The sequence below is a fragment of the Priapulus caudatus genome, unplaced genomic scaffold (assembly GCF_000485595.1).
Source record: "Priapulus caudatus unplaced genomic scaffold, Priapulus_caudatus-5.0.1 Scaffold25, whole genome shotgun sequence".
Classification (NCBI taxonomy): Eukaryota; Metazoa; Priapulida; class Priapulimorpha; order Priapulimorphida; family Priapulidae; genus Priapulus; species Priapulus caudatus.
The window spans coordinates 882,196-896,880 of NW_014577086.1; the positions used below are offsets into that span (position 1 = coordinate 882,196).

A 14,685-nucleotide genomic window follows, 5' to 3' on the forward strand; every position below is an offset into this window, starting at 1 on the left:
GTGTGTGTGTATGGGGGGGGGGGTGCGTCCCTGCCTGTCTGCACGTGGCTTTGTGGAGAATGCGTCGAATGGACTGGGTGTGTGCTACGTGCGTTAAATGACCGCCTGGGGGGGGGGGCTCAATATAATTATCACGATCAGTATCTTTAGATAGGTGCATATATCACTTCATTATTAAATCAAGAAAAATTTGAATAATTTTGTTACATTTGTCGCGTTTTTGTGTGCACTTTTAGAGTTTGAGTTCTCAACATGTGGCGCCACTGGTGCGACCGGCCCATCACAGAACCACTGTGACACTGCCTACAAGCACACAAAAAGCAAGGTGTCAGTCATCGCCGATGGCATGTACAAGGGCATCCAGTCATGGAGTGTGCCTGCAACTGGCAACTATAGGTAAGACCCTAAGTCCCTAAAGGGGGGCTTATGTCGGGCTTGCGAGCCGACTCGACTGGAAGCAACTGGCTGCAATTCACTGCGACTGTAGTGCTTCATAGGTCGGCCGACTGCGACGCGACTGCCTGCGACTGGCCGCCACTAGTTGCTCGGAATAGAACAGTGGGCAACTGGACGCAACTAGTCGCTGCCGATCGCTTCCAGTTGCTCGAAGTCCAGTTGCTTCCAGTCGAGTCGGCTCGACATAAGCGTCCCTTTAGTCCCCCACTTAATAAGTCGTTGTAAATGTGGGCAGAATGATTCGCATCGAGTTCAAATAATTTAGCCACGCAGCAACACCGAATAAGCAACTGTGTAAATAAAGAAATCTAAGTGAAATTAATTCATTGTTTCAGTGTCTAGTTTATTGCCTTTTCCTTGGCAATGCAGGCGTACAATAATCAAACCGGAAGCCGATAAGAAATCACATACTAAGTGTCAACTATTTATAGATACGCTTTCTGTGGTTGTATCGATTCGCGCGGTTTTAACGGTGCCAAGAAGAGAGCATGTGAATCTCTTCACTAGCCCACAAGGCCAGTAGCCCAGTAGGGCACCCGAAAATTATTATTATCGATTTGCGCGGGGAAATTGACATTATATGCATGTAAACTGCTGGTGAAATACCGTCGATGCTTCGATAATCGGGTGCCTTAATTACGCAAATTTAAGTACTAATTTGCCATTTAGTTTTTTAATTATAGCTATTTGATCATAAACGTACAATCAGCATTATATTTCTGTGGTGACGTTTGGTGTTTCTACGCAGCATTCTAGCGAAGGGAGCAAGTGGTGGTGCGGGAGTGAAAACCCCTGCAAAAGGTAGAGGAAGGTCGGTGTACGCTCAGCTAAGCCTCAGGCAAGGTGATACCATCTATATGCTTGTTGGTCAGGAGGGACAGAGCGCCTGCACAGGGGTATGTTTCTAGATTTTCACGCGATGATGGGGTGAGTGGCATGTCACTATTGGTATTGCGTTATTCCTACAATACTGAGAGCCGTTTAAATATGCCTCCGTTTTTGAAATCTGGTAAAGGTGGGAGTGATAATTGACGTTAGGTATGGCTGGAATATGTTCTGTATATATTATGCGGATGTGTGGTACGTACATGTTCAATACGGTGCTATTTTGGACGGGATTTCTCGAAGAGTTATTGTTGTTTTAATTACTTGCGTTAATTCTAATCAAGAGCACATATACCATGTGGTTTATGTGCTCCTGTCCTAATCCTAATTCTATTTAGATAATTCGTACATTATATCAGACTACAGTGTTTGACCTAGAAGAGTAAACAAGATCAATACATCATGCTGCATATTAATTATTTATTCGCTAGAATACAATATGTGCTGGCATTCCCTAAGCGCCACATCCACGCAGTTATCGTGGATCAGATAGATGCAATATCTGATAGAGAGACGTCAGTGTGCGCGTTAAACGCATAGAGATTCCATTCTTTGATGGTAATAGATTCCGGTAATTGGTATTAATTGGTATTATTTCCGGGGGTGAGGGTATATAGGGATTATGTTGGATTGTATTTAACCATACAGAGAACAAGTCGCGTAGCATCGCCTTTCTGTTGCATCTTCTTGCAATGGTTTTACATTCTTCCTTTACTCGCATTGATTTGCATAGCTGTCTGCTACGCCATCGCTCTGTAACGACCGTCCGTACGGCATGCCAGCGTATAGTGGTGACTCGAGTGCCGGAAATGTTTAAGACGGTTGTTTAGTTAATATTTCGCAACTATAAGCCAGTTGAACCCCCAGTTCGTAGTTACAGTCTGCGCATGCGCGAACTTAGCCACGAATTCTTCCGGGTCTGGTCATTTGTAACAAAATATTTCGTATTTCGACCGTACAGTACACGCATCATGCATCTGTGTCGTTGTAATGCTACAGTCTTCGCGTGTGCACGTACACGTGCGTACGTGCGTGTGCACGTACACGTTCGTGCACGTACACACGTTCCCCGTACACGTACACGTGCGTGTGTGCGTGCATGTGTACGTACACGTGCGTGCGTGCGTGCGTGCGTGCGTGTGTATGCACGTACACGTTCATGCGTGCGTGTGCACGTACACGTTCGTGCGTGCGTGCGTGCGTGCGTGCGTGTGCACGTACACGTGCGTGCGTTCGTGTGCACGTACACGTGAGTACGTGCGTGCGTGCGTGCGTGCGTATGCACGTACACGTGCGTGTGTGTGCACCTACACGTGCGGGCGTGCGGGCGTGCGTGCGTGTGCACGTACACGAGCGAGCGTGCGTGCGTGTGCACGTACATGTGTGTGCGTGCGTGCGTGCGTGCGTGCGTGCGCACGTACATGTGATTGCGTGCGTGTGCACGTACACGTGCGTGCGTGCGTGCGTGCGTGCGTGCGTGTGTACGTGCGTGTGTACGTACACGTGCGTGCGTGCGTGCGTGCGTGCGTGCGTGCGTGCGTGCGTGCGTGTGCACGTACACGTGCGGGCGTGCGTGTGTGTGCACGTAAGAGTGCGTGCGTGCGTGAGTGTGCACGTACACGTGCGTGTGTGCGTGCGTGTGCACGTACACGTGCGTGCGTGCGTGCGTGTGTGCGTGTGTACGTGTGCGTGCGTACGTGTGGACGTACACGTGCATGCGTGCGTGTGCACGTACACGTGCGTGCGTGCGTGTGTGCGTATGCACGTGTGCGTGCGTGCGTGCGTGCGTGTGTGTTCACGTACACATGCGTGCGTGTACACGTACACAGAATACATGTACATATACGTACTGAACCGAGAGCGCAACGCCGCACTCGAGATTTCATCGATTTTTGTCACAAATGACCCGGTGACCTGTGACGGCACACAACCCTTGGTTAACTACGAACTGGCTTATTAATACAGAAGCGGCTCTGGTTGCAAATAACATTCAACGGCACAGCTTTCCGCCTAGCTAGTATTAATTAGCAGCGTTACCTAGACTGGTCTGATGTTATTTTATGGACGTGCATGTATACATATAGTGCACACGTACATAATGGTAATCAGTTCGGTATTACAACAGAGAAGCACGTGTTAACGCGGACATGTTTTGTATAAAATTGCAGGCATGCAAACAATCAGATTTTAATTGGAAGAAAACGTGAAAGTTTAATATTTCTGGAAATGACGAGTGGCGTCTTTGTTTTCGCTTTGCTAGTAAAGCGACAGTGGGTAATCGCCTTGCAACAATACTGATTTGGATACCGGCTGCTGTGGAATTTTTCTCCAGCTATTATCTTTTTTTTTTAGCTTCATCGGATTTCCAATGGAAAATTGTCACACAAGAGTGTGTGCAATGACACTTCACCAAGTCCGCAGCTTGTAGTAGTGCATCTTTTTCTTACATAATCACATCCTCAGCTCTCATGAAATTCCAGACTTACGCAAGTCTGTTTTCATACCAAACTTGTTTCTCATATTCCATTTTTAATAATTGAAGTCAACATTATATTTGCTAGCAACCCGCAAGTAAATTCCAAACCCATTCTTTTTCAGATAACGGGATAGGTTTCCGTGTTTTATACAATATCGTCAAAGCTCCGGATACACATATAATAACCATGATATAACCATGCTTCCTCTCGCGCAATTACCTATCACCAATTTTTTCTCGGCTGAACCTTATTCTCAACGGGAAACTATCGCGCCTTCAAATCAATTTATATAATCAGACCTCATCGTAACATGAACATGCCGGAGGCCAGGAGAATCATCTCTTTTTAGTTGAACGTATAGCGATGGCTCGTCGCACTCTGTATGCTTCAATACACGGTCTGATTAGTCACGTGCATATATATCGCATTACTACATTATTACCAACAATCTCCCATAGAAACGTTCGAAGCGGTAAATATTATTGCAAATAATTGTAAGAAAACGGGAAAACATGACCTGAAATGAAAAAGACGTATTATATTAATGTACGTGCTCATTAACGTACCGATAAATTCGGTCACGGTAATATTAAACGTTGCCGAGGGAGCTAGATCATTATAAATAGCGTGTTTGTTATTATTACGAATAATATACTATTATTAATACATAATTGATGCATAATTGGTACATTGGTACATTGGTACATGATTGCACCGGTACTTATTTACACATGTTTGTGCTCCTAGTTGTACTCTGAAGTGATGCGTTTTGGGCGTGGCAAGTTGTTTTCTTGTCTAATACAGAACTACATTCGAAACTATTACGTATATCCTTCACGTAATGTAGCTCACTAATACAACCGCAGCTTAATTCCTCCTCGTCTGATCTCAAAGGTTTTCTCCCTTAGTAGAGTAATTGGCATAATATAGTAGGAATAATGTTAATCGGATATTGCCAAATCTAAATGCAATCAGTCGTTGTAGTAATAGCCTTAACTACCTTCCCTAAAGTGAAAGATATACAATCCACAGATAATCCTGGTAACTAACAATACACTTTTAACAATACAGTGTGTATTGTTGAACACCTTCTAACAATACACTGTGTATTGTAGTATGTACCTAGCAACTGTGTATTTAAATTCAATTACATTTTTAATAAATTAAATAAAATCAATCAAATAATTTCAATAAATTTATTTCAATAAATGTCAATTTCAAGTTTACAAATCAAAAAGTAAACTAATTAAAAAAAAAGTAAGAAAAAAGAAGTGTATTGTTAGAAGGTGTTCAACAATAAACAGTGTATTGTTGAAAGCTCATAGGTACCTACTACAATACACAGTGTATTGTTAGAAGGTGTTCAACAATACACAGTCTATTGTTGAACACTCGCTAACAATACACAGTGTATTGTCAAATGCCTAAACATACAACACACTGTGTATTGTTAGTTACCAGGATTATCTGCAGACCAATATGATATTTTCTCTAAAAAATATGAGGATGTCGTGCTATTTGTTATTCGTCAAAAATGTAACGACAAGTATAAGGAATGCGATACAGTAATTTGACCGTGAATGGTAAACAGTAACTTTAATAAGAGTTTTATCATTTTAAATTTGTAACATCCGCAGAGCTACTATATTTACGGTTACCAATTACGGCATAAACTTTAATAGCCAGTACGTGTGTATAAATATTAAAGAAACATCAAAACCATTCATTTCTTTCGAATTTTTTCGACCATAAATTTCGCAAAACTATTTGGTGTGTAACCATGATCACGTCCCCATCTCCCATGATTGTGCGGATGTGGCATTTCCAGTACAATCAAATTCCCATTTTAAAAGCACGATTTTGAAGCATTTAGCGCATTTAGAGTATCGTCTCGGAGAATGAAGCGATGGATAACAAGAGCGCTGCACCCACCATATACCCTACTAACGCAGCATGCATGTTATTCTAGCCTGATTTGCTGCGGATTAATTTCTATGCTTATGTGTTTCTGTATCCAAACTATATGATTCCACGCTGCGTCCCTACACGAGCTTCTTGCCAAGCGTTGCTTTCTTAATCCTATCCCCTGGGGGGGGGATGCCCCCTAGATTTTGGGGCAAAATTAAAAGAAATAAGCTTAGCTAATAATCGTAAATAACCCTATCGTGATTTTTTTGGTCACTCATCCGTGAAAGCCTTGTCTCAGACCCACCACTACCACACTATATGGACGTCGATCAAGAGCTGCGCCCGTCCCTCAGCATTACACAGTTGAGTCGTGAAATCCCCCCCCCCATAGAAATTTTCTCAGCCTACTGCCCTGCCGTTGCGTGCTAATGCATGATGTTTATCTCGAGATGCTGGCCGAGACTAATTTCAGCTATATACCCAACATGTTCTGCCTGCATCTATGACAAATACGACATACGCATATACGCTCTCCTATGACACTATTTGTCATAGGAAAATTCTTCCTATGACAAATACGACATACGCATATACGCTCTCCTATGACACTATTTGTCATAGGAAAATTCTTCCTATGAGAAATATTGGCGAGTCAACTTCGCCACGCTTTACAGCTGAAATTCACTGATTGCGTTCATAATAGCGCTCCTAAACTCCTATGATGCGCACAACACATACAACAATATTTGTCATAGGAAGAATCTTCCTATGATAAATAGTGTCATAGGAGAGCGTATATGCGTATGTCGTATTTGGGTGATTCTGAGATTAGAGGGCAAATTGCAGTTTTAAATAACTGAATTATTTTTTTTATCCTTTTGGCATATTTTTGGAATTTTTCCAATATTTGTAACACCGTGGCCCTGAAACCACAAAGATTATTACACTTTTTTACTTTTTTACTTTTTTGTATACTTTTATAAGGGCCTATAAATTTTTGTAACGGAGTTGATAATTTTGTCATGTTTGACCTTGTTGGTTCCACATGGAGCAAGGGCAAGATGCAAATAATGTTTTATTCAAGAGGTCAATATGCCTGTCTTCCTCAATTTATGATGTTTGGTTTCTATGGTTACTTATCATACAATTTGCGTAACAGAGGTGATGCAAGTTAAGTACGCACCTATTTTTGGCAAATTTTCTCCTTGAAATGTGATGCTGGTTGGTCTGATTGGTCTGATTGGTCTGATTTGGTCTTATTTGGTCTGATTGGATCTGATTGGTCATTGGTTAACACCATTGTCTATGAATAGATGGCCGCACAATACAGTCGTAACGAAGTTGATAAAAATTCAGGACAATAGGTCTGAGGTTCACCCATCTTACACTTATGGTCACAGGCGCATGAAACTTTGCTGAATTACAGTTGAAACAATAGCAACTCCACCCAAACTAGATTTCCCATCCTTGAATGACGACAACAGCTTCAAATCATTGGTGGAAATTTGGCTACCATGGGTTAGGACAGGCCATTCCGAGACCATCTGAACATCAAACTTAATTTTTTTTTAAGAAATCTCATGTATATGAAATCCAGTTTAGTGCTAATTTTTACCATGATCTAAGACATTCATCAAACAATGAAATTGATTCAAAACCTGGCAAGTCATTAAAGAATTCTGACCAAGGGTGGTCAGGACAGCAATTTGCCATCTAACCTCAGAATCACCCATTTGGCATAGATGCTAGCAGAACAGGCTGATATACCAGCCAGGCTGACTTGTTACACGTGATACGTCTCTAGTGGCTCTATACATACCGTATATCAAAACGCTAATTGCCATCCCGCTTCGGCGTCTGGGTCTACCGTACGTTTATCTGACTGCTTGCTTGTAGACCGCGTATTGTCCTTTTTCCTTTATTTACCAAGTCGAGTACGTACTTGGGTTAGCCTGCTGCCGCTATGATCATAATATAAGTGACTCGGGGATGTTTGGTGTAGGAGATGACTCACTCCACTCATTAGACGCCCGCAAACACAAAATTATAATTCTAGTGTTTAGTCCGGGAGCTGTCTAGTACAGTTCACTGATCTCTACATACTAATATAACGTATTATTTAGTATAATAGAGTTCTTATATAGTATATACATGGTACATATTTTATGGTCCACATTCTTTATACGCTCTTAATATTAGTATCTATAATCTTCAACACGTGGCTGATATATGCGTATCTCAAGCATTCCAATACGTCTCTGTTTCACAATCATTTTTCTTTGCACTCCTGCTTCTGATGCGAGTTTATAGCACATGGCTCGTTTGCAGTTAATGAATCTACTTCAGTGACACACAATGACATGCCTCTTAGTATCTATATGCATGAAATGCCGCTCTGTATTTAAAATACTGTTTAATATTTAAATGAGAAAATATTTAGCATATCACTCACAGTTTATACACTCAGCAATTTTATTCTCCTAATTGATTTTACTTCAATCAGCGTCTACTCTTGTCGTATTATTTTCGTCAACACGATTGAGAAGATATTATATCGCATGATATATAATTACCAAAGCGTGACTACAAAATAATATCTACTAGTTAAACAATTTACTCAAATCATGAGCGAAATCAGAAATGATCGAATCAGATTTATACAACGTTTACTAATTCCTGCCACACACAACACGAAACACACACGCACGCGCATACACGCGCGCGCACGCAGGTACGCACACATACACGCGCGCGCACGCAGGTACGCACACATACACTGGGCGCTGCGCACGGCAGGATACGCACCATACACCACACAGACACACACACACACACACACACACACCACACACACACACACGCACGCACACACACACACACACACACACACGCACGCACGCACGCACGCACGCACGCACGCACGCACACACACACACACACACACACACACACACACACACACAAACAGCTTCACTCGCCCACATTCACATCTACAGGCAACGGCTTCAGTACATACTATATATTATTATATAGATCAGGCGGATGCGCCTGGCCACGTGATCGCAGCGTAGACAGGAATAGATAGAAATAGAACGTCGTGAAGGAAGAACCAACACTGATGTATTGTCATGAATATTTTGACATCATCTTTATGTTTTATTAATGCAGTCGCACAGCGAATTTTTCCAATCAAGCGCACTGTGCACTAAACGACCGTTCAATGAGAAGACTGCTGCTGCATGGCAGAAACTAACTTTTTGAACCGTGGTTCAGTTTTTGACAGACTGACTCTGCTGTCTCTGCGGATTTCAAGGCGGTTACGGGCTTTTGTCTTGATTGTAACCATCGCTGAAAAGCTTGCTTCACACAGGTAGCTGGTTACAAACGTAACTCCGTACCCTCTGGCCCATGCTGCGTGGGCCCTGCTGCTGCTGCACTGGCACATTTAGGGTCCCTCCCCCTCCTCCCTGCGGCCCGTGCTGCTGCGTGGGCTTCGCTGCTGCTGCTGCGCTGGCACGCGGAGGGTACCACTCTGTCGCTTGCTTGCCTCGACCGAAAACCATGATTTGTTGGCACTGTCGATAGAGATGCCTGAATCACCCGCTGATTATTATATAGCACTACTTTTTTTAAATTGTCTAAGAGGCTTCCCAGGTACCCCCTGTGGTGTTCTCTGGTACCCCCAGGGGGTACTAGTACCCCCGGTTGGGAACCAGGGCACTAAGTGGTAATGCGTATAAGGTCTAGACTCTGATGGATCCTTTTGCCAGCTGAATGATGCGCGTTTCCTGCAAGTCATCGTATCCTGTCTCACAGACTAAAATGTGTGCCATGGCTACATCGCTTAAGGGAATGGCTCAATTACGCGACAATATACTTTCTAGCCTTATATAGCCTATATCTTTGGGGCATCTAGCTTGCCGTTATATAGCAAATTAGCGGCCTCTAGTACCGAAGATTACCACAAAAATGGCTGAAAACCCCTTTTCCAGAGACTGAGTATAGTGCAACCGTACACAGTTGACGAAAGGCTACGGCTACGCGTCTCCTATAGTCTGTAAACGTCGATACTATAATTACATGTGTAGCAGGTTCCACATGTGGTACCTCTAAATGGATAATTCGTGCAGACCGCACTAGCCAATCTTCGGCCGGTTGTCGGTAATCTATGCCCGACCTTCATGTTCGTGTTAATTTGCTGCATTATAGATGATGGACACGGGAACGCTTGTTGGCAGCATCTGCAATGGGGAGATCCCAGACTCCCTCGATAGGAAGAAGTTTCTTACCAACAGCAACGGGTCAAACTATGCCGGAGGTGGCGGCGGTGGAGGTGGTGCCACATTTATTTTCAAGGTGAGGCAAACTGATAATGACAATTATCATTGGCTATACGCATATAATCTAAAGAAGCGAACTCGAGACGACAATCGCCTCGACACTCACGACTACAAGAAGACGTGGCCATAAATATGAAATCTACAACCTTCCCGAATTTCCTTCAGCTCAAGGACATGAAACCGATCCCTCTGCTAGTGGCTGCTGGTGGAGGAGGTATGTCGTACAGAAGCGGTGCTGGTGCGACGCATCAACTCAATGGCTTGGGATTTTTGAACACGTCCAGTGGGCTCGCTGGTAGAAACGGCAACATGCTGAAAGATGGGCCAGGTAACTAAATCACTAATCATCGTATGTGATCGTGAGTAGAGTGACACATGCTTATAGGCAGCTAATTCAACATTTGATTCAACACGCAGTGCTCTTCAGGTGCTCTGTTGAATTTTTCTCTATAGATAGATCTGTGGATTATGTATCGTCATAATATGAACCGTCGTATATATTTGATTAACTAAACATTTATTTATTTATTTATTCATTTATTTATTTATTTATTCATTATTCGTGAATTGTTTAATTTTTTCATTGATTTTTTTATTCGTTTATTTATATTTATGTATTTACTTCTTAATAACTCGTCTTTGTTTGCCAGGCGCGGGAGGCGGGTGGGATGGTAAGACAAACTCCACCTCAACGGGCCGCTCGCTAATTGACGGTAGCCAGGGTGGCGAGGCCTGTGCCCTGGCAATGAAGAAGCTCACGTGGAACACGAAGGGAGGTTACGGGGGAGGCGGAGGAGCTTGCATGGCCGGCGGCAGTGGAGGAGGCTACAGAGGTGGGTCTCTACTTTGCGCTCGTCCGTTCAGTGCGTACGTAAAACATTGCGGGCATTAACGCTTAGACCTAGATAGAAACTTGGCGAGATGAAAGATGTGCAGTCAACGAAGCAGTTGTTCTTGAGAATTCCTCTGACGTCCACAGTGTCAGCAAATGTTTACTGTTTTACGAGCAGGTGGCGACGCGCAAGTGAACGACATTGAAAACGACGGCAGAGGCGGATGGTCGTACGCGACGCCACACGCTCTTGATAGCAATGACCGCTTCAGTCTCAACACCGGTCCCGGTGCGGTCATAATCACGTACGTTACGCCACACGGCTGCATCTGCCCGGTTGGCGCCATGTGCATTCTCACGTCGGGCACGGACTACGAGTGCCACTGCCCGATGAACCAACTAGTATCTGCCAATAAAGTCTGCGTCGGTAAGCTCTCGCTTATATTATTCAACATTGCATTAATTTATACATTATTATTAATACATTATAATACATTACTTTTACTATTTCTATTTATAATTTATATTATTTTTATTATTTTTATTATTACATATTGTTATTAGACACATTTGCATATAGAATAAACATGGTTTGTATAGGAGCTATTTCATGAGTTAGTTAATTGCATGCAACCTTTCAGTCAATATTATGTCTATAGCTTTGGCTGCAGAATAAGCGGTAGGTTGTAGTAACCTTACCTCCCTCTAAGTCTTTAGCATAAGTGTTTGAAATATCAGAACAGATGCTTAATTGCTAGATATAAAATACTTATTATTATTATTTCGTATTACGATGATTTGCGATGTATTTGATTACGCAGCCAAGTGCTATAATTGTATATGGAAATTACACGCGTAATAAGCAGCTGTACACGTACGTAGAGAAACGCATACATAAACTACACAGCGTGAAAGTTAAACATTTTAGTTGCCACAAAAAAAATCTGACATATTCGCGTGTACCAATAGCAACACGAAAGATTGGTAGCAAATAAAAGCGGAAAGTAAACATTGCGCGTGTGTTCTTAGTACATGTGTACTTATCACGCGTAAAAGTCTTATCTACACAGATATATAATAACACCATAAACTCACTGTAAGGTTCAGCCGTGGTAGGCCTACACAGGCGCGCAGGACCCTGACATAACTGTATACGTAACACACCCGTACGTATTATATAATAAATGCTGCGTATATTTGTTAAATTATCCACCCGCGTTTATATTTTCATTATATATACGAGAAAGGGGTCCAGTAGCTTCTGACCTCACCTCTAGCCATCGTCTTGGAGGAGAGTGATCGTTGTATGTAGTGGTAACATACTCGAGGGATATAAAATAATTTTTCTCTGTCTGCGTTGAACAGGTGTTCGCTCCGTATTGAGTATATATCATAGCCCTCTAGCGAGGGAATGTTTTATCTTTTATAGCCAGGTGTCTGGTTATATAAAAGTACAGAGGTGTCATGTTTGACTGTATGTAAACAATATTTCATTTATGTGATGTTTATTTTATTCAGAGGCGGAACTCTTCCTCACGGAAACCTTGAAGAGAGAAATGCTACTCTCCAAACAAACGAAGAGGCATCGGGATAACCTTCTCGCGAAGATCGAAGAAATAAAATCTAAAAATCGCTATCTGTTTCCCGAGGTGGAGACAATGCCGCCGACGCCGCCGCGGAAAGGTGAGTGAAGCGACTGCGCATGCGCGGGCGTACATTTGCGGTGTGAGTGTCCGTGGCGTACACAGTGGCGTAGCTAGGATTTTTTCAGCGGGGGGGGGGCACTGGGGAATTATTACATTATATAATTTAATATCACATTAATAAACCATTCTGCTCACATGAGATATTCTCGTCTTCTGCGAAATACACGACGTGTCAATATAAGTACGTACTCTAACGGGGAGCGAGAAGATGCATGTTGCTCGCACTGCTCGGATCTGCGTCGGCTTGCAAAATAATCACTTCGGGTTGAGCGATCTGTGTTTCAAGTCCCACAACGATTGTGTCATTGAACAAGACAATTTATCCCGATATGGTTTAGTCGGCAGTGCATATAGAGTACCAGCGTAACACTGACAACCTCATTCGCGTAAGAGCGACTATCGCTGCCGGACAAATACTCTAACCAAATCAATCTTGAAACCAATCAACATTGAACCTCATCCAATCTTAAAACCAGATTAAAGCAACGCGGTTGCCGAACGCCCCATGGTTTTCAACAACAAAATGGCGCCAAAAAGACAAAAGAAAACGCGTCGAGTTTCTTTGCAGACGACCCCGTCGTGACGGCTCAGAACGGAGGTCCGCCGGCTCAACAACATATGATCATCATCGTCATCTGCTCGTTGACGGCCTTCCTCGTCTCATGCGTCGGCGTCTTCTGCGCAGGTGAGTCACACGATCGACGATGACGACGGTAACGAAGGCGGCGAATAATTCGGCGCGAGTTAGTCATAGCGACCGTCAGACGAACGTACGATGAGCGTCGTCGGTGTCGTCACGTCGGAGTGCTACTCCTGCTTGCCGAATTGATTCGGTTTTTTCTTTCTCTTATCACCTAACCTTTCCTGCGACCCGGCAGACGAGCAATTTTTGGTGACGTAGCCACGTACTGTAGCAAATCTGTTCGGTCACGTGCCGGGCGAAAAGCGGCGATGAGATCCGATTAAACCAACCTACTTTCTATCACTTCAGATTTGGAAACTGCGCAGTCAGAAAATTCGGAAGGTAACAGAACCTAGCTGCCGTGGCTAAAAATTGCGACTAATTCTCCTTCCTCGTGTTTGGCTTATCGTAACCGCATCTAACCCTCTCGCGCTTTCAACCAGTGATAGATAATGTCCGCACAAACTAGGTTCGTTTGATTCGAAGCACGATGCCCGCGGTTACCGAGGACATGGCCCTGTCGCCTGGAAGTGAAGCTTGTTGGCAGTTTTCGTGCATGAATCGCAGGCGCAGTTGCACAGCGTTCAGCGTTGATGTCTCGTTCGTGTCGTGGCACACACTCCTCGGTTCATCACGCGCGTGTACGGTCAGCCCGCCCCAACTCCGCTCCCACGTTGCAGTTGCTAGCAGTATCTGTTCGATAACGCATGGTCATCGCAAACGACATTTTTAGAGTCGCGGCGTGGTTTCCTGCCGCGAACGCTAGAAGGTTTGCATCTCACGCTTGATCTTACCGTATGCGTTCTTACGTGGCTGATGTCCATGACTTTCTTGTTTTCTGTCTGTGTGTTAGTGGACGAATGCAGGGCCCACTGGCGTGATCGACCGATCGCGTAGCTGCGATCTGTCTTCACTCTCGCATCATCTCGCGTAACACCATGTTATGACCGTGTATCGCATCCCCGTCGGGGTCGTGTCATGTAATGGTTGCATCCGTCTCCTTGTGGGGCAATGTCATGTTGTGATTGCATTTTGTCATAAAAGTGATGTCACGTCGCGTTCGTGTTCCGCTGTGCTGATTATGTTAACGCCGCATCATGGCATATGCTGTCATGGTATGTTAACGTCCCAGCGTGGGGGCTGATGTCGTGGTATGTTCATATCGCTGCGTGGGGGGCTGATGTCATGGTATGTTAACGTCCCAGCGTGGGAGGCTGATGTCGTGGTATGTTCATATCGCTGCGTGGGGGGCTGATGTCATGGTATGTTAACGTCCCAGCGTGGGAGGCTGATGTCGTGGTATGTTCATATCGCTGCGTGGGGGGCTGATGTCATGGTATGTTAACGTCCCAGCGTGGGAGGCTGATGTCGTGGTATGTTCATATCGCTGCGTGGGGGG

At 44.0% G+C, this 14,685-nt stretch overlaps 1 protein-coding gene across 1 annotated transcript in view; it reads left to right on the forward strand.

Annotated features, from left to right (window-relative positions):
- LOC106813999 (ALK tyrosine kinase receptor-like) overlaps window positions 1–14,685 on the forward strand; it is a 71,335-nt gene that overhangs the window by 41,374 nt on the left and 15,276 nt on the right. The window contains exons 4-10 of the mRNA XM_014818257.1: window positions 237–396; window positions 1,205–1,352; window positions 9,936–10,082; window positions 10,232–10,394; window positions 10,717–10,899; window positions 11,077–11,325; window positions 13,173–13,289. Of these exons, the coding sequence (XP_014673743.1) occupies window positions 237–396; window positions 1,205–1,352; window positions 9,936–10,082; window positions 10,232–10,394; window positions 10,717–10,899; window positions 11,077–11,325; window positions 13,173–13,289 (1,167 nt within the window). The remainder of the gene's footprint in view (window positions 1–236; window positions 397–1,204; window positions 1,353–9,935; window positions 10,083–10,231; window positions 10,395–10,716; window positions 10,900–11,076; window positions 11,326–13,172; window positions 13,290–14,685) is intronic.